This window comes from Ornithodoros turicata, chromosome 6 (genome assembly GCF_037126465.1).
Source record: "Ornithodoros turicata isolate Travis chromosome 6, ASM3712646v1, whole genome shotgun sequence".
Taxonomy (NCBI): Eukaryota; Metazoa; Arthropoda; class Arachnida; order Ixodida; family Argasidae; genus Ornithodoros; species Ornithodoros turicata.
This window is the reverse complement of record NC_088206.1, coordinates 68,496,318-68,515,226: the sequence shown is the minus strand read 5'-3', so window position 1 is coordinate 68,515,226 and position 18,909 is coordinate 68,496,318. Positions and strand designations below refer to the sequence as shown.

The window sequence follows — 18,909 nt, the reverse complement described above, 5'->3', positions numbered from 1 at the left end:
ACCATCACCACCACCTTCCTGTCCCCTTGCCTGCCTGCCTGCACACTGGCTGCTGCTTCAGGACCCAAGCGGTCAGCCTTGCAAGCCATGCTGGCCTCTCTGTCGACCCCTCCGGGCGCCACGGAGGAATCTCCCAACGCTCCCAAGGCTGAACACGCCACTGGGAACGCTCCTTCCGAAGGAGACTCCGTGGATAGCTGGAACGGTGGCCCAGCTCCTGCGATTGTGGTGCGCCGTCTTGCGCTCGATAACTATCTGGACGGTGCAGAAGCAGACGACGGCGGTAGGTTTCTGATTGGTCAGATCGGTCGATTGGGTGGCTCGAGGTGCCGCAGGAAGTTGTTACAGATAAAATGGTTAAAAAGCAAGCGAGCTGGTGGCTAAGATCCATGACGAAAACCCGAGACTGGGAAAGAGACAAAAAACAGACGACACAAGCTGTGTTTGAGACTTTTTGTTGTGTCGTCTGTTTCCCAGTCTCTGGTTTTCGTCAAGGAAGTTGTTGTTGTTTGTGGCTTGAACGGGGGGGGAAGGGTATGAACTCCTCTGAATTACCGCTTCCACGAACAGGTGGTGGGCAGGAATTCCAATATTTTGTATTGTAATACAAATACTTGCCAAAAATAAGTATTGTAATGCTAATACATTGATTCTGAGCTCTTACAATGCTAATACGTCTGTGCATCATGCTTGCAATACTAAGAATACATAGACACGCAACTTGGTCTTTGAAAAGGCAAAAGCAGAGACTCACACTATTTGTGTATTGTGTATCAATCAATCAATCATCAATCAATCATTCTCCGGTCACGTTTTAGCTTAGGAGAATGGTAGGTGCCTTTTTTTGTGACCAAACAATTGTGGGACACTGGCCTCGGAAAATTGTAGCGAAGAACTGCGCCAGTGACGCTCTGCAGGTTGGACTTGGCACCTTTCACTAAGTTGTACACCTTCTAGAGTATTATAAATATATATATAAATATAAATAAATATAATGTACATGTAATAGTACTTCAGTGTGTGTTTTGTGTTCTTTAATACAGATATAAACACATTTAGAGAACGAGTATTGCAATTCATGATACGAATGCTCAAAAGTATTACGGATATGGTATTACAATACAAAGTATTACTACTACTGCCCGCCCCTGCCGTGAACATAATGGCATGTTGGAACATGAGCTTGTTTTGAAAGCATGTTAAAAGCAGTGCTGGAATAAGTGGATAACACAACACATGCGCGCGTGTTGTCCTTTCTTCCCAGCACTGATAGTCTGTATTGATTTTATGAGCTTAAGTGTGGCATGCAAGAATACAAGTCAAATTTGGGAGGACAAGACCAGGGTATTAACCTCTGTGTTGCGGGTCGTATCTGGGACGCATTAAAGGGACAGACTTTTGTTAATTCAGATTCTTCTGGAGAATCTTTTTTTCGGATTCTGCGAACTAACTGTTCTCAAATGGGGGGTCTTCGTTTTTCATCGTGTTTGTGCATTGGCAATCCGTACAATCAAGTTGAACATCTGGTTGCTGACGATGCATGCGCTAAAATCGAGAACAACCGTAGATGACAGCCTCGGCGTTATCGTTCCAGGCTCCCGACGTCCACTGATGGGAGGCCCAGGAGTGGATGAGGACAACATCGACGCTGCCCTGGGTCTCGGGGAGTTGGCAGGCCTTACAGTCAACAACGAGGCAGAATCAGGCTACGACGTAAGCCCAGCTTTTGTCAGGCGGACCTGATTGATAAAACTTTTTTTAAAAAACTTTATTTTTCACTAGATTTCTGCAACAAAGGAATCATTTAGGAAAACATGGAATGCCAAGTACACTCTACGAAGGTAAGCAGGTCGTTTCTAAACGCATCTTAATCCTCCGTTTTACAATCCAAATGTGTGAAACTCTTAACGTCCAGTTAATCGCGATGGGACGTTGATCTGTTCCTTAGCGGTGATGCAGAAAAAAATAGAAATGGGTCGAGCCTGCATGTCAGTAAATCATTGACGTCGATAAAATGTCATCGTTCACTGGGGGGGGTCACTTCTCCGCAGCCACTTCGATAGTGTTCGGGCATTGGCATTTCATCCGGTGGAGCCCGTGCTCATTACAGCCTCCGAGGACCATACCTTGAAGCTGTGGAATTTACAAAAGACCGTACCTGCGAAGAAGTAAGGGACCACATGCCACAACACCCTTCTGTCTTTCTCTCTCTCTTTTCTGGCCAAACCTCCATTGTTCCGCTGTGCGGACACAGCCTTACCTATGCATAGGGAGTGACTTTTTCGGGTTAAACCCGATTCCGCCCAGTTATTGCCTCCCCGAACTGACTCCCGACCAATTCGGGTTAAACCCGATTTCTCTCCGAATTCTGGTCACTATGAAATACTGAAGTGACGTTTCCACTGAAGACGAACAGAAGTCGTCACGTGTAACGCATGTAAGAATGGGTCACTTACGTTCCCAGCAATACACCCATGTGTGTCAACACTGTCTGTGCCTTCGGGGATTACCGCTGGGAGGTCACGATCCCGCAAAAGAAAAGAAAAAAAAAAAAGAGATTAGGAAATGACTTAATAGACAAGAGGGGAAACAAAAACACCCGATAACACCCGAAGGTTCAGTTATCCCCCGATTTCTCCCCGAATTACAGATTTAAAAATAGTGCCCGATTTTTACCCCCCGAATCTGAGAAAGGCATTTAACCCAAAAAAGTCACTCCTTACCTATGCACTACCATGTTTTATCGGTTATGTACGCTACGAAATCCCCGGGAGAGACTACAGAAATTTTTGTCACCTTTCAGGACCACAGCCCTGGATGTAGAACCGGTTTACACATTTAGAGGTCACGTGTAAGTTGCTCGTTATGAGGAATGGTTGATGACGATGGTGGTGACGATGATGATGACGGCTCTGTACCGCGATCCCGCGCAGGGGTCCCGTGTTGTGCCTGGCAATGTCTGCAACGGGGGAGCAGTGCTTCAGCGGAGGACTGGACCACACGATTCGGTGCTGGAACGTGCCCAGCTCTACCATCGATCCTTACGACGCCTTTGGTCTGTTTCACTTCGCATGTTCATGCAGTATATTTTGCAGACGTCATTAGAGCTTTATGTGATAACCTCTCAGAGCCCGGGGTGCTGTCAGCAACGCTAAAGGGTCACACGGATGCAGTGTGGAGCCTGTCGATGCACGCCGCCAAGCTCCAGCTGTTGTCGTGTGCGGGTGATGCCACGGTTCGGCTCTGGGCGCCCCTCAGCAAGGTCCCCCTCCTACACACCTACACGTCCGAGTCCAGTAAGTGGCGGCCGTGTTTGCCCCCCCCCCCCCTCCTCTTTCTCCTCTGGTGCGGCCCCCCCGGCGTTGAACACGTCTCGTTGCAGGTGATGGCATCCCGACTTCCGTGGACTTTGTCCGTTCAGATCCGACCCAAATGACGGTGGCCTACACGTCGTCTCACTGCGTGCTGTTCGATCTCGAGACTGGGAAGCCAGTGCTGCGATTGGATAGCGATCAGAATCCGGGTTTGTATGTCAAGAAGTTCTGTCTTGCGAGAAAAATGATATTTTAGGGGTGCTCCGTTGGGGTGGATATACGAGTCCTCTCACTAAGTTTTAACTCTTCTAGAGCATTATAAATATATAATGTACAAGTAATACTTCAATGTGTGTTTGCACCTCGCTCGCACACCCATCCCAGTGCCGCATTTGGAGGCTAGCGGTGGCGCTACTCATTGGCCTGTTTATTGCTTCCTTAATTGCTGTACAGTAGAACCTCGTTAATTCGAAGTCATCTGGACGGGGAAAATATTTTGAAATAAACGGGGGTTCGAATTAAACGAAAACCTGGGCACATGGCGAAGGAAAATATGCGTTCTTGCTAAAGTTGTAGACTGCTTATTATCATCATTCTACGAGCTTTCACGGGGAATGTTGCCGTCGTCTGCTATGGTCGTACGTCTGCTTCTGCACATTGAAAGTTCAAATTTGATGCGTAGCGCCCCTAGCGGATAGTGCGGGTGGGCTCTTACGTAGGATTTGCCGATTATGACATGGTCACTATAATCTAGTATGTCGTGGGAGTGGACTGCAAGGTTCTTGCTTCAGTTGTTTTCAATTTTTTAAATTATATTACAGTCATTAATTCAACTTTACATGAAACTGTAATGGCGAAATGTTACATAAAATTTCGTAGGATTCAGTCACATAAATGATCCGCGAGACGATAAATTCTACGTCAAAAGGTGAAATGTGTAACGTGTGTGACGCGACTGTTCTGCAAAGCGTCGCTGTTCAAGTTGAGTAATCCGCAAAATTTTCGTGTCAGATGCGAGTGCCCTGAGCAAGCAGATCAACTGCGTGGTGAGCCATCCAACGTTGCCGTTGACCGTGACGGCGCACGAGGACCGTCACATTCGCTTCTTCGACAACAACACGGGTACGAGATTGCCGCAGTGATGCCAAGTTTTGGTGTCATGTCAGTTTTCGCCTCCGCAGGTAAAATGGTGCATTCCATGGTAGCCCACCTGGATGCTGTAACCAGCCTGGCAATTGATCCCAACGGCCTGTACCTCCTGTCAGGAAGTGAGTTTTTTTTTTTTTCTTGAAAATTTGAGGAAAAAGTCGTTTTTTTTTTTTTTTGTGAACATCATATATATCATATCGTCTCATATCATATATATCATCATATCTGTCATATCATCATCTCAAATCATATATATCATCATATACATCATATGTGAACATGCGAGGTTGTCTATCTCATTTTCTGTGTGTTACGTCGCGTCCGTCAGCAAGTTTTCTGTGAAAAGCTGTAAAAATGGGGAAATAGGTAAAACGGGAGGGAAAAGTCCCAAGACAGAGCTGTGTGAATATTCGAAATTTCCAATACGAATCGAATATGTGATGCTATTCAAATGCTATTTGCAACCTATTTTCGCTGTTCGAAATTTTCAAATATTTTTCTAATAGTACTGAAGCGAGGTTATCTCTATCGGTATCCATACTGCAAGTGGGCTTCGCCTCATTGCATCCAAATGTTAGGTGAAGCCCATTTCACGTTACCTCCATTGTTTTTTTGGCTCCGTTCTGCAAGTCGGCTTCGCATCATTACGCTCGAGTGTTATGCGAAGCGTGCTTTACACTGCTTACAGTATTCTGTCACTAAAGTCCACAACTTCTGTGACCTCACGGTCAACACTGTACTCTGGGCACTGCATGCTCCAGTAAATGTACTCCCAACTTTCAGAGTTATGTTCAGTAAGAGATCGAAATATGGGCAGTTTCTAAAAAAAAAGTACAGGAAATTCACGATGTAAACAGAGAAATGAGGAGACGCACACAAAGCAGGCTGCATGGATCATGTTGACTAACCCTCAATGCAGTTCATCCCACTAATGCAGTCTACCATACACAACACAGAGGGACCCTTCCCTCACGATATGTTATGCAGAGTGAAAAGGCTCACAAGTTTGGAGCAGAACATCATCGAATGAGCACACCACCACAAAATATTTCACCATGAGGTATTCGAAATTATTCGAACTGGGCCTTGAAATTATTTTGATTCGATTCGCAGTGGAAATTTTGCTATTTGCACAGCTCTAGAAAAGAACACACGAGGCGGCTAGGAGCAGCGCCAAGTACAAAGCATTTAACGCTTACCCGAGCACATACAAGTGGTGCGCTTCAGCAAGCTTGCTTTGCAGCAGCATTTGCGCTTCAGCAAGGTTGCTTCTCCGGGGGTCTGCCAATCTTTTCCCGATGTGATGCCGATGCAAACCGGAGCGTACAAACAGGTTTTACCGGGTTTCACGAAATCCTGCATGTCCCAGTTTTCTGGGGCAGTTAGCTTTTTGAAATCTTCCAAGAAACTTGGTGCGGATTACAGACACCTCCCATCCGAGGAAAAAAAAAAAAAAAAGGCCCGAACTCGCGACTAACCCTGCCCTATATTCCACAGGCCACGACTGTTCGATCCGGCTCTGGAACCTGGACAACAAGACCTGTGTCCAGGAGATCACCTCTCACCGGAAGAAGTTCGACGAGGCAATCTTTGACGTGGCCTTCCATCCGTCGAAACCGTACATTGCCAGCGCAGGGGCGGACGCCCTCGCAAAGGTGTTCGTCTGAGCAGGCGACGGCTGCCCCTCCAACTAACTTATTATTTCGGCCACCCGGAGAGAGAGAGAGAGAGATACAGGTAAACAGCAAACCGAGAGGAGGAGGAGGAGGTGAACACAAACCCCGCCCCCAACGAGAGGACAGGAGCGCCACCACGTGGAGGACGTCTCTGCACCCCCCGCCTTTCTTCTCCCAGTCTGTAGGAAACGGTAGCGGATAGTTTTGTGTTGTCTGCCGCAAACGCTCAGGAGGAAAAGTGGGCGCCGCCCTTCCCCGCCAGCAGTCTCGCCATCGTGGACAGTGCGTCTTGGTCCAGTTTTAGCTTGTTTTTAAAAGTGAGGGAGGGAGAGAGAGAGCAGAAGACACTTTCCCTCTGTGACTGCTCTACACAATTCTTTTGTTTTCCCTGCCCCCTCGCGACTTCTTCACCCCCCCACCCACCCACCCCCATCCTCGTTTCCGGCAAACCTTCCCACGTTGGCGGAAGGAGCTGCTCTTTCGTTGGTATGCCGACGTTCCGCCGATTTTCGGCCAGGTCCACGCCGGTAGTGAGACAGTTGCATGCACCAGAGCGTGGAAGGTCTCCCTCTTGTACTGCTTTTTTTTTCCTTGTCTTTATTTTTGCTCTTAAAATTAGTTTTTAAAGTTTATAAAGCAGGTGGCAAAAACAGTGTTTGAAGTCGAAGTGTGAGTCAGCAGCACGTTGCTGCGAAGGAACGTTTCCGTGGTGTGCAATATTTGCACGGGGGAATTTTACGAGGGCGTACGTACGTACATTTCAAAATTTGGCTGCGTCAGACAGAACGGTTACCTTTGCTTAATAGGAATCCCGTAACACTGCTTCTGCTGTGAAAGAACGTTAGTCTCGTGTACTAGGTCTGCGGCGACAGAAATTGGGAACATTTTTTTAAATATCCAAATCGAGTCCTAACATTTGGAACTTGTACAAATTAGTTTTTGTTAAAGTACGAAATGGGCAGAGATGCAGACCGAAAAAAAATTGACTAATAAATCTACCGATGTAACCGTAAATCTGCCGATGTAAATGTATCGCCGAGAACAACACGAGGGGAGCAACGGCTCTCGTGTTCAGAGTTTTCGTACAAAGTTACCAAACTTACGAAAGCGTAGTACTTACACGAGCCCTTACTTGAACGACGTGTGACTACAGCGGCGTGTATTTTTTCTGGTGGGTCCGTCTCGTGAAGAAAGTAGCTGGGCATTCGTATCCGCGGCGGAAACGCTAGCCGAGGGAGCAGGAAAACGATCAACTGTACAAGGATCGGTCCTCAGCGCCCCAGCATTGGGGTGATGCGGGGCGAGTGGAGCAGCTAACTGGGCGAGGGTGTGACATCGAGGGCGCAAAAGACCGCGACACGCAGTGAGAAAGAGAGGCTCCTCCACCCTGTCCTAGGATTATTTATTGTGGTGGTGTACAAACGGGATTTTTTTTTCCCTCCCTTTTCGGAGATCTTCCTCTTTTTGTGGGGGAGAGGAGGAAGGGGCAAGACAACAGGAAGAAAAACTACCTACCAACAACTACTCATTTGCCTGTACAGTACTGTATGTAGTCATTTTTGAATGTTTAGATACTTTTTTTTTTTCTTGTGTCAGAGAAGTTGCGGAGAGAGTGTTGTGCGCAGGAGGCCCCGAAGAAGACCTTTAGGTTTTTAACAAAAAACAACAACAAAGAAACAAGAGCCGCCGCCGCCTGGTGGGGTCGAGGGAACGGAGGCCGGGCTGGCCGACAGCCCCTCGAAGAAGTGGTTTGTGGATGATAACCATGATGGTGAAATAAAGATTTGTGAATGATAATGCTTTTGAAGCGAAATTAATATAGTCTCCTCTTCGTGTGAAACCTGGTCAGAGCTCAAAAACGGTAATCAATATTGTGAACATTCTTGAATGTGCTTTTTCTTATAGGTATAGCCACCCATCCACTGCCTAGATAATTTGTTTCATTTCTGATAAATCCTGCTGGATCTTCGTGATTTAGACGGTTGAAATTTGAATGGCAGAAGCAGGCACACTGCCATAGCAGACGACAGCAACGGTGCAGCTCCAGTGTGGAATGATGATGGTAATCATTTTACAACTTTTGCAAAACACACGTCCCGTGGGTCATTGCTCGTACGAAAATCTTGACGTAAGGTTGAGTACAAAATACTGTAGCGATAAGGAGCAATAAATGGAAAGGCACGATCATAGTCTCAAATCATCAGCAGAACCTCCTCATTGGTGACAAACGCAAGTTTATTCCTCCGCGGAAACTACACACGCGGTGCTCCGTACGCATCGGGCATCCTTTCAATAGAGTACCTGCAGATTAAAAGAATTAAATTAGCAAAAACTTGCGCTTTTGTCCGGGCAATTTGGTGCTGCGTATTGCGGTAGAGCTGCATTAAGCAGAAGGATATACACGTAGTACATATAACTTATATAGGCTATATATAGAAAGCGTATATAGATCTGACAGAAAAACTCCTTAACATATTCGTAATGGAACACACACATTTTTCTACCCAGAAGATAACGGGCAACTGAGCTCCTCAAGAGCCATCAATACCGAGGCTTGATGCCTTATAATGCTCACCTCTTTTGGTAAATGTACATAATGGGAACTCCGGGGATTTTCCGTATCCTCCTCTTCAGATCTTTATCGCAGGTCGCAACAATGTAGCATTTGTGCTGCAAAACAGTTCTTTTGCTATCAATACAGCAGATTGGCTTGGTTTGCATTTTTGTGTTCAGATATGCACAGCACGAATGTGGAATGTAATTACATCAACAATCATGCTGCGTGTTTACCTGAGTCACTCTATCCACGAGGCAGTCATCGGCGTATATCCCTTTATGCATGCACGGCAACCGGACAAACCGAGGATCTTTCGCGATTCTGTAAGAGAGCACACCATTTCACTCTTTTCTCAAGGCAAATGAAACACAGTTTACACAATTCGGGCACACTTAAGCTTGTGTCACACCGTGAAAAAAATTTTTAAAAAATTTTAAATACTATTCCCATCATTATAAAGAGGCACGCATTGTATTGCACGTAGAGTATGGAGGGAAAAAAATTTGAATGTGTGAATGGGAAAAATTTTTCTGTGTTTTGCTCGGTGATACATACACCCTTGAACACACCTACGTGACAAGCTCTGATGCAAGGTCAATTCATACAATAACACGACTGTTCCATGCCATGAAAGTTCAGGTATCTGTCATGTCATCAATACCAATAAAAGTTTATTTGATTAAAATTATACTTTACTGATGGCAATATCAATAAAAGTTGAAAATTATAGTAATGTAGTAACATCTCGACATAAGAAAGGAAGATGTCACCTAACATACCCTGTGTCTCTCAGAAATAATTTCGAACCATACCTTATTGAGGTGTTAACTACATTACCATAGCTTTTTGTACAACTTTTATTGATGTTGCAATCAATAAGATATGATTTTAATAAAACCATTTCAAACCATAGCTTATGGTGTCAAGGAAAAAGTCCTCTGACACCTCCTGACCTGAGGCCTCTCCCTCAAAGTGTATCTAGATAGTTGGTGTTTCTTTCTGTCAACATATCTTATCGTAGAAACATGGCAGTCGGCAAAAAAGCCACTTCCCAACGTGTTCATATCTTGTCGTGTTTCTTTTTTATTTTTTTACCTGAGAGCAACTCTGTACTTGGCGCCAAGCCTTTCCAGCTCTCCGATTACACAGTCAGTGACGTAGGGAATGCCTGAAAAAAGAAAAGGTACAGTGTTTAAAAAAATATAAAGTTTCGTTAGTGTTTGCCGCTCTCACATTTGGCATACAAGCAATCCATCATGGACTGGATCACATCCAACTTGTTCTTGACGGAAAAGTTGACGAAATTTGTATCCACCAGCACCCGAAACGGTGGCCCCAGTTGTGTGTTGTATTTGAAAAACAAAGCGGACGAATACTGCGGGCTGGAAAAGAAACATAGATCAGCATAACCGCACGCCAACTGAACTCTGCCATTTCGGGTCAACTGACAGGAGACTTACGCTTCTGTAACCTTCACTACGTGCGGGTCCTCTTTCTTGGGTTTCTTCGGCGGTAGTCTGTCTTTTTCTTTTCTGAAAAAGTATTGCTTAAACAGAATACCTTGTGGACAAGATTGTGCTTACAGTCTCTGGTCTCTCAGGCTGATCATCCGCTTCATCTGCGCGAATTTACGCGTTTTGGTAGCTTTAGGCTGGAATCATTAAAATCGGTTATTATCGCAGATTTCCAAGACTGATATGTGCAGGGAAAACAAGCTAAATCAAAGCATATTTTGCAGCCACAAAGATCTCTCCGTGCACTACTGTTAACTCTTATTGCGACGCTGCCATAATGAGACATAGAATACGTCAGAAGCAGGGGATGTCCTTTGTTTATGAGTAAATATTAACATATAGTGGAAAAATTCGTACCATTCTGTTGAAGGAGAGACACCAAAAACAGTACTGTGATACGCAGACACTACTACACGTGCTCGCCCGTAAACATTAGTACAGTGTTGCCAGGTTAGCTTAATGGGATTTCGACTGTTTCGTGGTTTCGTTTCCAAAGTTCGTGTGATGGGTAGTTTTCCTTTGCCGTGGATCTCTTTAGTCATGTTACATATATGTTTCATGTTGAGGTGATTGCAAATACTATGCAGGCAGCGAGTGTATGCGTAATGTTGGTACACTGCGTGCACTGCCCTACCACTACAGCGAGTTCGGCTCAGTCTGGCTGGATAGGGCTAGCAGACGACATAGCATATTGTGATAAACGCGAAGAAAACGCGGACGCGCAGACGACAAATGGACAAGATGGACAGATTAAGGTACGCTCACATGCGTGCACGTTTGTTAACAAGGAATATTTTTGGCACTTAGTCCATGCTTCCCCCCGACGCATGCTGCTTCATTTTCTTTTCTTCTTTTTTTTTCTGACGCTGCCGCAACTTGCCTAGCGGACTAAAACCATGGTTTGAAAAAGCAAAACATAGAGCACCAAGATGACATTCCTGAAATTTCGAAACACATAAAACAATAAATGTATTTTAAAATTTCCTTGGTTGTTCTCCAGCTCCCTCCTTCGCTAAAGCGTAGGAGGACGTGATTGCAAGGAGGACAAAAAGTACACAGAGAAACGAAAAGTATAAAGTACTCTGCATGTCTGACTCATGTACACTCATGTCTGACGACTTTATTTTCTGTCTACGAGAATGTCTGCTATGAAGCGATGACTGCTGTCTACGCTCACAGACAACGTTTCTGAAAAAAAAAAAAAAAGAAACAGGAAGAAGTAGTATTCACATCTTTGGGCAACGCTCTAACAGCCAACAGCAACTTAGCACAAAAAAATATATAACGTAAGCGTTGACTTGGCGTTGTCCAAGTAGTAAACCCGTATTTACCTTCGACAACCAGCCCCTCCATGAGGCATTCTATTGGCCAAACTGCTCGCACGCACTATCCTATTTTCGCTTGGAAGCTTATCCTCTCGTCTGCGCATCATAAAATTAATTACGGCGCCTAAATGAACCTGATAAGCAAACTCTACAAGTAGGAGGACTCGGGGAGAGGTGGCCATTCCATCGACATCGTCAACTGATTTAGCAGACGACAGATTAGTGATCCTGCGGCCGCGTCAGCTAGCAGACGCTCAGAGCGTGACTGCAACGTGATTTTTGTGGTACGGAGTTGAACTCGGGATCATAACCGAGTCAACAGCGCTAAATCAACCGAAAATTCGCCTATTTTGGCCGGGACGCTATAACTGCACGATAATTCATCTGAATTTGGTTCGCCCGTCCCGGGGGATTTGTCAAGACGTCTCCGCGGCTTGGTCAAGCTCACGACCCTAGACTCGATCATGGCTTTGGACTTTGTGGCAGGCTGCTTAGGAGGTCAGTGTCTTCTGCTATCTTTTTATGCCCGTTTCGCTTCCTCCTTACGCCTATTTGTTTGCATGCATCCATATCTGGTTATCACTGCAGAATGGGAACACAAGGGTACATACGATTAACTTCTGAGCGCATGTCTAAGCATGATAGCAAACAATAGCGAACTCTGCTTCACAAATTTTTACGTGGTCCCAAAGCCTAATTAAAGCATCAGATGATTAGTTCCGGATTGCGAAATGCCAACTTCTAAGCTTGTGTGTATATACAGGCCTTTCACTACAGAGACGTTGTACAATCACGGCTTATCTCAACCAGTTGTTATCTTGGATAACTTCGGTCAGGACCTATAAAGTACGCAGTGCCCACAGAGTAAATTCCACTTCGGCAACACCCTTTATGAGACCGGTGGAAGAAACGTTATCAGTTGAGTGCGATACGCCAGTTTCATTGTCGTTAATTTCCACAGGACTTCGAACCCCTGCCGAATACGACGCAGACGACATCAATTTTGCGTAGCAAACACAGTCGCTTAAACTTTGCACGGACACCATGGAAATTTCCAAAAGCATGCTTGGCGTTCCAGTAATTATTAGCGCAACCAAAAAATCCAGGAAGAGATTGCCCGCGGAACGTCGAACGGAGTGTCGTCTGTTGACGTCGCCAGGTGTAATTAACTGATCTGCGATCGCAGTCACGTGACCACATTGGCCAACGGCTATTGCAGGTCGGTCGTCTGCTCCGACACGAACGTTTATTCCGTGTAATTTGACGCTTAGCGTCGCCCTGGGGGACTACGACGAATTCGTGTTCGAAGACACGAAGGGTTGTGGACGATTCGGTTAGCGTAGTTACATTTGGCCATGTATTATTGGCATTTATTTTATGATTAGATGATTGATAAGAGCGATAATTACGCAGAATTGTGTCAATGCCTCGGTCGACCTTAGAGTGTCAGCCAAGCAAGCCGTGCAGAACTACAATATTTGCAAAATCAATTGACAGTTGATTGATACGGTGATTAACCGATCGACAGGTAGTATCATAAAAAATATAAGAATGAGAAATAAATAACAACAATACTGTACGTTTTATGAACGAAATCACTTATGTAAATTAAGAGATAATACACAAAGCAAAGAAATAAACAAGTACATAAAATTGCTCTAAAGATGCTGCATGGCCTTATCGATCGTGTGGCACTACGTCCCTAACACTATAAAATTACCAAGACATGTTTTTGAGCTTGTCTGTACGTAATTGACTTCCATGTGCTAAGACAAAACGCTTGCTGTAAAATTAGGCAGTCTCCCATGGGAGCAAGCGTAAATTTGGAAGCAGTGGAACAACGTGCTTATCTCATTCCTCAGCGGATTTATCTATTTGCCTTTTGCGGTTGTTTAGATAAGCTGTTGAGTCCGAATGTTCTGGACACGAACAGTTTCGGAGTACTACTACACGTGCGTAAGAATATTACTGCACGCAGGACCTTTCCAACACACATTTATAGATTAAAAGGCAGCTTCCCAAGCGTGCGTCATCTTTCTTATCTCTGTAAAGTCGTTGTCGCTGACAAGGGAGTAAGAACCGCAGCATGTATAACGCTCCATAGACAAGCGAGTTATTTGTCCTGCAAGATTCAGTTTCCAACCTTGTAGCGAGATAAGATGAACTGATGATGGACGTGCGGTGGGCGAGATAAAATAGCACGTGACACTTTGTTTTTAAAAAAAGGTCTGCAGAGCTGTGACATCGCTTATCACTCTTGTAACTCCTAAAGATCTGCGTATGGTTACTGACAGAAGTCGTAGCGAATGATTTGGGAGTAAATGTTAGGGTGAGGGATTAATTGCAAACCAGGGGACTAGAAGCTGGAATCGGTCCCCAATTTTCTCCGTTATTATTATTATTATTATTATTATTATTATGTTATTGTTGTTATTATTAATATTAGAGTGATAGTGCCCAGTGCGGCTACAAGCGCTGTATGCTTTTAATTCGTAGGGATATCATAGCTCCTGGATAAGATAGAAGTTGAATGTTTTATGTCTCTGAATTTCAGGGTGTGCTGGTGTTATAGTTGGTCATCCTTTCGACACCATAAAGGTAGGTGTCATACACCCGTGTGCGTTTCAGGGAATGATGCACATGATACCCCGATAAATAGTTACCGTATATGGTTCGGGTAAAGAATGGCAGTTGATTCAAAACAGTGAGATTCGAACTCACACCCCTGACAGTCCTGACAGGAAATCAGGAGGGCGTGCGGTTCGAACCCCACTGCTGGTACCTTTTCACCAGCCGCAGGTATTTGTTCGAGGTATATACAACTGGGCGTTATGTGACTATAACCATGCATTCGCAGGACCGATATGTTCACGGAACATTCTAGCGGAAGTAAACGCAGAAAACTGTTCACGTGGGAGGAAGAAATATAGGGGCAATAAAGAAACAACAAATATAGGGGCAGTTTTGAAATCCGCGCCATTAGTGTCTCAGCTGACGGCCACTAGGAGGAGGCATAATTGAGAGCACACGTGAAATCCAACACGGTTTCGAAGTGTGCCATCGCTTACACTGCTCTGGCTTCCTATTATAATAAATCTCCTGAGAAAGTTTATATGCTGAAAAGTAGAAACGTTTGTAACAACATGTCATGTCGTCGGAATTGTCATATTAGCGGGGGGGGGGGGGGGGGGGGGGAATTTGCAGAGGTTTCACTGCATTGTTCCCCAGGAGTATGGTCGTAAAGCTGCGCATGGCAGATTATTGGGGGTCATATTAACGAGGATTCACTGCATGTGTATCGTACGCTATCGCCTTTGCGTTCGCGAGGGATAGCGTTGGTTGTTCTGCGGAACCAGAGCTTTGCGCATTGTGCAGAACCACTACGCTATGCTTCATGGCACACTATCCCTTATGTACGCTGTCGCCTTTGCGTACGTAAGGGATAGGGTACGATGCACCAAAAACTCTCTAATATCTGGGCGGACGCGGACGCTACATGCGCGGTACCACGCGAATGCCGACACTGTCAATCTTATCCATGCCTACATAGCAGACGACACCATCGACCCTGTCGTCTGCTACAGAATGTCCGGATGGGTGTTTGTGTGACGCAGTGGGGCTGTGACGCTCATATCTGCTGCTTCTCTAACCTTTCTGGCAAGTATTTTGTGGGTGTTGCAAGATACCTGGGGGGCATTAGGGGACTTGGAAAACCCCCGACCGCGCTAAGGTTAGCGGTGCATGGCGTGACAGCAGAAAGCTACATGACATTTTGCGCAACTTCCGCTCGGGTATTCCAGAGAATAGTGAGTCTTAGTATAACGTACGCTGTCGCCTTTGCGTAGGGATAGCGTGGTTCTTCTGCGCAATGCTCTTTTTATGTTCTGCGCGTGCGCAGAACCACCAACGCTATCCCTTACGAACGGAAAGTACAGCGTACGATATATTAGTGGGTGTTAGTATACCCTACGCTATCGCCTTTGCGTACGTAAGAGATAGCGTTCATGGTTCTGCGCACGCGCAACACAGAGCTCTGCAGAGGCGGAAAGTCTTCATTTTCCCAGGGGGGGGGGGGGGGGGCAAGGCCGCACCGCAAAATAAGTACTCTGGCGGGGGGGGGGGGGATATGTTTATTAAGAAAAAAAAAGAAAGGGAAGCCAGATGGATGTCGGCGTGTTATTTTAAAAAAAAGTGAAATGGGGAAGACAAAAAAGGCAAAGAAAAAAGAAAGCAAAAGAAAACAAAAAGAAGGAAAGAAAAGGAAAAGAAAAATGAACACAAAACTAAAGCTGAAGAATCACACACTCTGGCGGGATCTTATGATGTATGCAAAACTGGTATAGAAATAAGAGGAAGGAAGAACAGAAAAAAAGAAAAAGAAAAAAACAGAGAGAACGTAAACAGTGAACATGTCCACAACTGAAGGCATTACGCCTTTGAAAACTGAGTGCAAAAGGAACAAAATGCATTGAATCCTCGGGGTTTGACCCGAAATGCGCGCAATATTATGAATATGGTCAATGAAATGGAGCAGTGGGAGTTGAACCCGCTCCCAACGGATATGCGTTCCGAATATTCTACCATTACACCTCATTGGCAGCTGCTGGTAGCTTTTCGACTGCTTCGTTTCATTGATCTGATTGCTTTGGGCGAAATTCAGGCTATGTGTTGTGACATCCTCTGTGTTTCTTCGCTTCACCTTCTACTGTGATAATGAGTATGGTGGGCGGATACATATTTTACAAATTGCAAGATGCTTTTTTGGGGTTGGTGCCTCTTCGCTCTTTTGACCCGGGCGCGCCGAGCCCCAAAGGTTGGTGTCAGTCTCTTAGCGGGACTTCCCGGGGGAGGCGGCGCCCCCCTAGCTCATGTTCCGGGGGGCAAGGGCCCCAGCGCCCCCCGCAGTCGACGCCTATGGCACCGCGCTCTACCTTACGTGCGAAAAGGCGACAGCGTACGTTTGTGTCCGTTCCTCCATGTAAAATTTCCGTAGAACCCATCCCCACCAGTGTACCCTATGTTTACCGTGGCTGACCCGTCCATTTTATGATCCTGCTTGCGATGCATCCCGTGATAAACATGCACGCCATAATTTCTGTTCGGGAATTTGGGAACGAAAGCTAGAAACAACGTGGCAGTTGCCAACTCGCGTCCACGGCGATAACGGGGCACACCATTCCTGATTGCACCTCCTATAAATCTGAGCACAGGAGGCAGAGAGTAACCGGGGTCGTTTCATCTACTTTTATTATAGCCATTATTGGTCTATTGTCTTCTTTGTATATGTGTCTCAACGGCTGCGTTGTACAACGTTCTTGGACAAAGTCCAGCCATCCAGAAAGTAGCGTCCAGTTTTCTTATCCGCAAATAGTGTTACGTAGTTGTGGTTCATAGGAGTGTCCCGAAGGTTGGAAAATACGGGCAGAAGGACAACGAATGCCGGTTGATGTAGGCATCGAGATGCGATTTAACAAACGTAAAAAACAATAAAGGCACGATATCCTTAATTGGAGTTCAGCCAATCATAGCGAAGGACGAAACAGTGGCAAAGTGGACACAGTATATATGCTCATTGTTGGTAACTATACGAGGTGACGTTGAATGTGGTGGGATCGATTCCCATCAGTCTATGAAGGCTCTCAAGTTTTTCCCGGCCTTTCTGACAGACTTTGCAGAAGTTTAGCTCTCCGCGTCTTCTTAACTGCTGGACTGCTGGATCACTCGATACCTAACACGCGCGAATATTTATTCGACAGGTCCGCTTACAGATCCAAGACGGTTCATCTCCTAAATACAAGGGTAGTTTCGACTGTTTCAGAGCTATCCTAAAGACCGAATCAGTAAGACTCCCTTTTCAAATTTCTTCAGCTATACCATCACTTACCACAGAAAGACTCATGGACAGCATATGACGCTCAGCCTCTTTTCAGGTCCGAGGCCTCTACCGAGGCTTGACATCACCGATGGCCGGAGTTGCCTTTATCAACGCTGTCGTCTTCGGCGTCTACGGCAACGTCCAAAGACAGTTGGGAACCCCAGACTCTGTAGCCGTTCACTTCGCCAGTGGGATAGCCGCTGGAACAGTTCAGTCGCTCATCGGCAGTCCCATCGAACTCGCCAAGACCCGTTTACAAGTCCAGGGCTTGGCTTCAAAGAGCTCCATCTACTCCGGCCCTGTCGACTGTCTCCGACAGATACACCGTGCGGAAGGAATTAGGGGTGTATTCAGGGGTCTCGGTTCAACCGTCCTGCGCGACGCCCCGGCGTTTGGGGTCTACTTCGCAAGTTACGAATTCTTGGTACGCAAGACGTCTGAAAAGGGCGGACCTGTCAGCAACCTTGAGCTCATGATGGCTGGTGGCTTAGCCGGTGTCTTCTCCTGGATTGTGTCGTATCCTTGTGACGTAGTCAAGTCGAGACTTCAGGTTGATGGCATGGAAGGCCCGAGGAGGTACAACAGTTTCTTGGACTGTGCAGTTAAGAGTTACAAGAACGAAGGTGTCACGTCTTTTACGCGTGGCCTGAACTCGACCCTGCTCAGGGCCTTCCCGACGAACGCTGCGATATTCATGGTAGTCACGTGGGTGCTAAGACTATGCGACGGCAAGACGTCGTCTGTCAGGCTGGAAACCGCGCACCACCACGCGGTGCATTTTGACGCTGATATACGCCTTAACAGGGTTGCCAGCATAGTCGATTCCTATGCTGAATCAGTGTTCTTGTTCTGAATGACCAAAGTTCCCCTGGGAAAGATAACGTAAAAAAAGAGGTCTGCTCCAACCTACATCACCGACATACGAAACCAGCTTCTTTCGCCGTTGGGCTGCCTTTTCATTCGTTTTGTACAGATCCATTTACATTTGAATAAAACAATTACAATAAAGGTGCTTTTTAGGTTAGCAAAAAAACAGTGCTTTGTGTTTGAAATCGTCCGCAGCGATTGGCAGACGCGAACAACACCGTGATTTATGTGTTTACAGAGTTCGAGGTAACTCGTTACTGTTAAGTTCCTTTTTTTCTTTTTTGTAACTTTAAACTTAACTCGGTACTTTTGCGCCGTGGTAACTTTCAGAGGAACTCGTTCCTTTTTCCGGTAACTTTGCAAAAGTAACTTAAGTTCCAAGTTACTTTTAACTCTCTTTTCACTCACGTCCACATATTTTCTTGCTTTCTCTCCGGTTCCTTTATGGCATTTTTTTTGCCATAAAACGTGATATTCAATCAATGACAATATTTTATTCAGGAAGTAAGAACCGCTGCCATTGAAATGAAGCTGAACCATTGTACGCCCACAGGGAGTAAGATGCAAAGCGTTCGAATGGACCTCTGTCAGAGAAACGTCATCATATGACATTGGTATAGACAGACTGAAAC

At 45.7% G+C, this 18,909-nt stretch overlaps 3 protein-coding genes across 7 annotated transcripts in view; 2 read left to right on the top strand and 1 right to left on the bottom strand.

Annotated features, from left to right (window-relative positions):
- Positions 1 to 7,940, top strand: part of LOC135397179 (striatin-3-like) — a 28,337-nt gene extending 20,397 nt beyond the window's left edge. For 4 of the 5 annotated variants that reach the window (XM_064628573.1, XM_064628574.1, XM_064628577.1 and 1 more), the window contains 11 exons: positions 62 to 283; positions 1,595 to 1,713; positions 1,783 to 1,841; positions 2,052 to 2,168; positions 2,804 to 2,851; positions 2,934 to 3,055; positions 3,129 to 3,296; positions 3,383 to 3,523; positions 4,326 to 4,436; positions 4,496 to 4,582; positions 5,961 to 7,940. In XM_064628573.1, the coding sequence (XP_064484643.1) occupies positions 62 to 283; positions 1,595 to 1,713; positions 1,783 to 1,841; positions 2,052 to 2,168; positions 2,804 to 2,851; positions 2,934 to 3,055; positions 3,129 to 3,296; positions 3,383 to 3,523; positions 4,326 to 4,436; positions 4,496 to 4,582; positions 5,961 to 6,130 (1,364 nt within the window). In that variant the 3' untranslated portion in view covers positions 6,131 to 7,940. The remainder of the gene's footprint in view (positions 1 to 61; positions 284 to 1,594; positions 1,714 to 1,782; positions 1,842 to 2,051; positions 2,169 to 2,803; positions 2,852 to 2,933; positions 3,056 to 3,128; positions 3,297 to 3,382; positions 3,524 to 4,325; positions 4,437 to 4,495; positions 4,583 to 5,960) is intronic. The other variant, XM_064628576.1, reaches the window with a different exon arrangement.
- Positions 7,941 to 8,355: 415 nt separating this feature from the next.
- On the bottom strand, positions 8,356 to 10,647 carry LOC135397180 (rRNA-processing protein FCF1 homolog). Its single transcript, XM_064628578.1, has 8 exons — positions 10,568 to 10,647; positions 10,280 to 10,347; positions 10,157 to 10,228; positions 9,930 to 10,078; positions 9,792 to 9,864; positions 8,930 to 9,017; positions 8,715 to 8,809; positions 8,356 to 8,440 (listed from the first exon to the last, which is right to left on the bottom strand). The coding sequence occupies exons 1-8, from the start codon at positions 10,568 to 10,570 to the stop codon at positions 8,392 to 8,394; spliced, it is 597 nt and encodes a 198-aa protein (XP_064484648.1). The 5' UTR covers positions 10,571 to 10,647; the 3' UTR covers positions 8,356 to 8,391.
- A 1,068-nt stretch (positions 10,648 to 11,715) lies between these two features.
- On the top strand, positions 11,716 to 18,437 carry LOC135397178 (mitochondrial basic amino acids transporter-like). Its single transcript, XM_064628572.1, has 4 exons — positions 11,716 to 12,033; positions 14,090 to 14,133; positions 17,292 to 17,375; positions 17,466 to 18,437. The coding sequence occupies exons 1-4, from the start codon at positions 12,000 to 12,002 to the stop codon at positions 18,261 to 18,263; spliced, it is 960 nt and encodes a 319-aa protein (XP_064484642.1). The 5' UTR covers positions 11,716 to 11,999; the 3' UTR covers positions 18,264 to 18,437.
- The last annotated feature ends 472 nt before the right edge of the window (positions 18,438 to 18,909 follow it).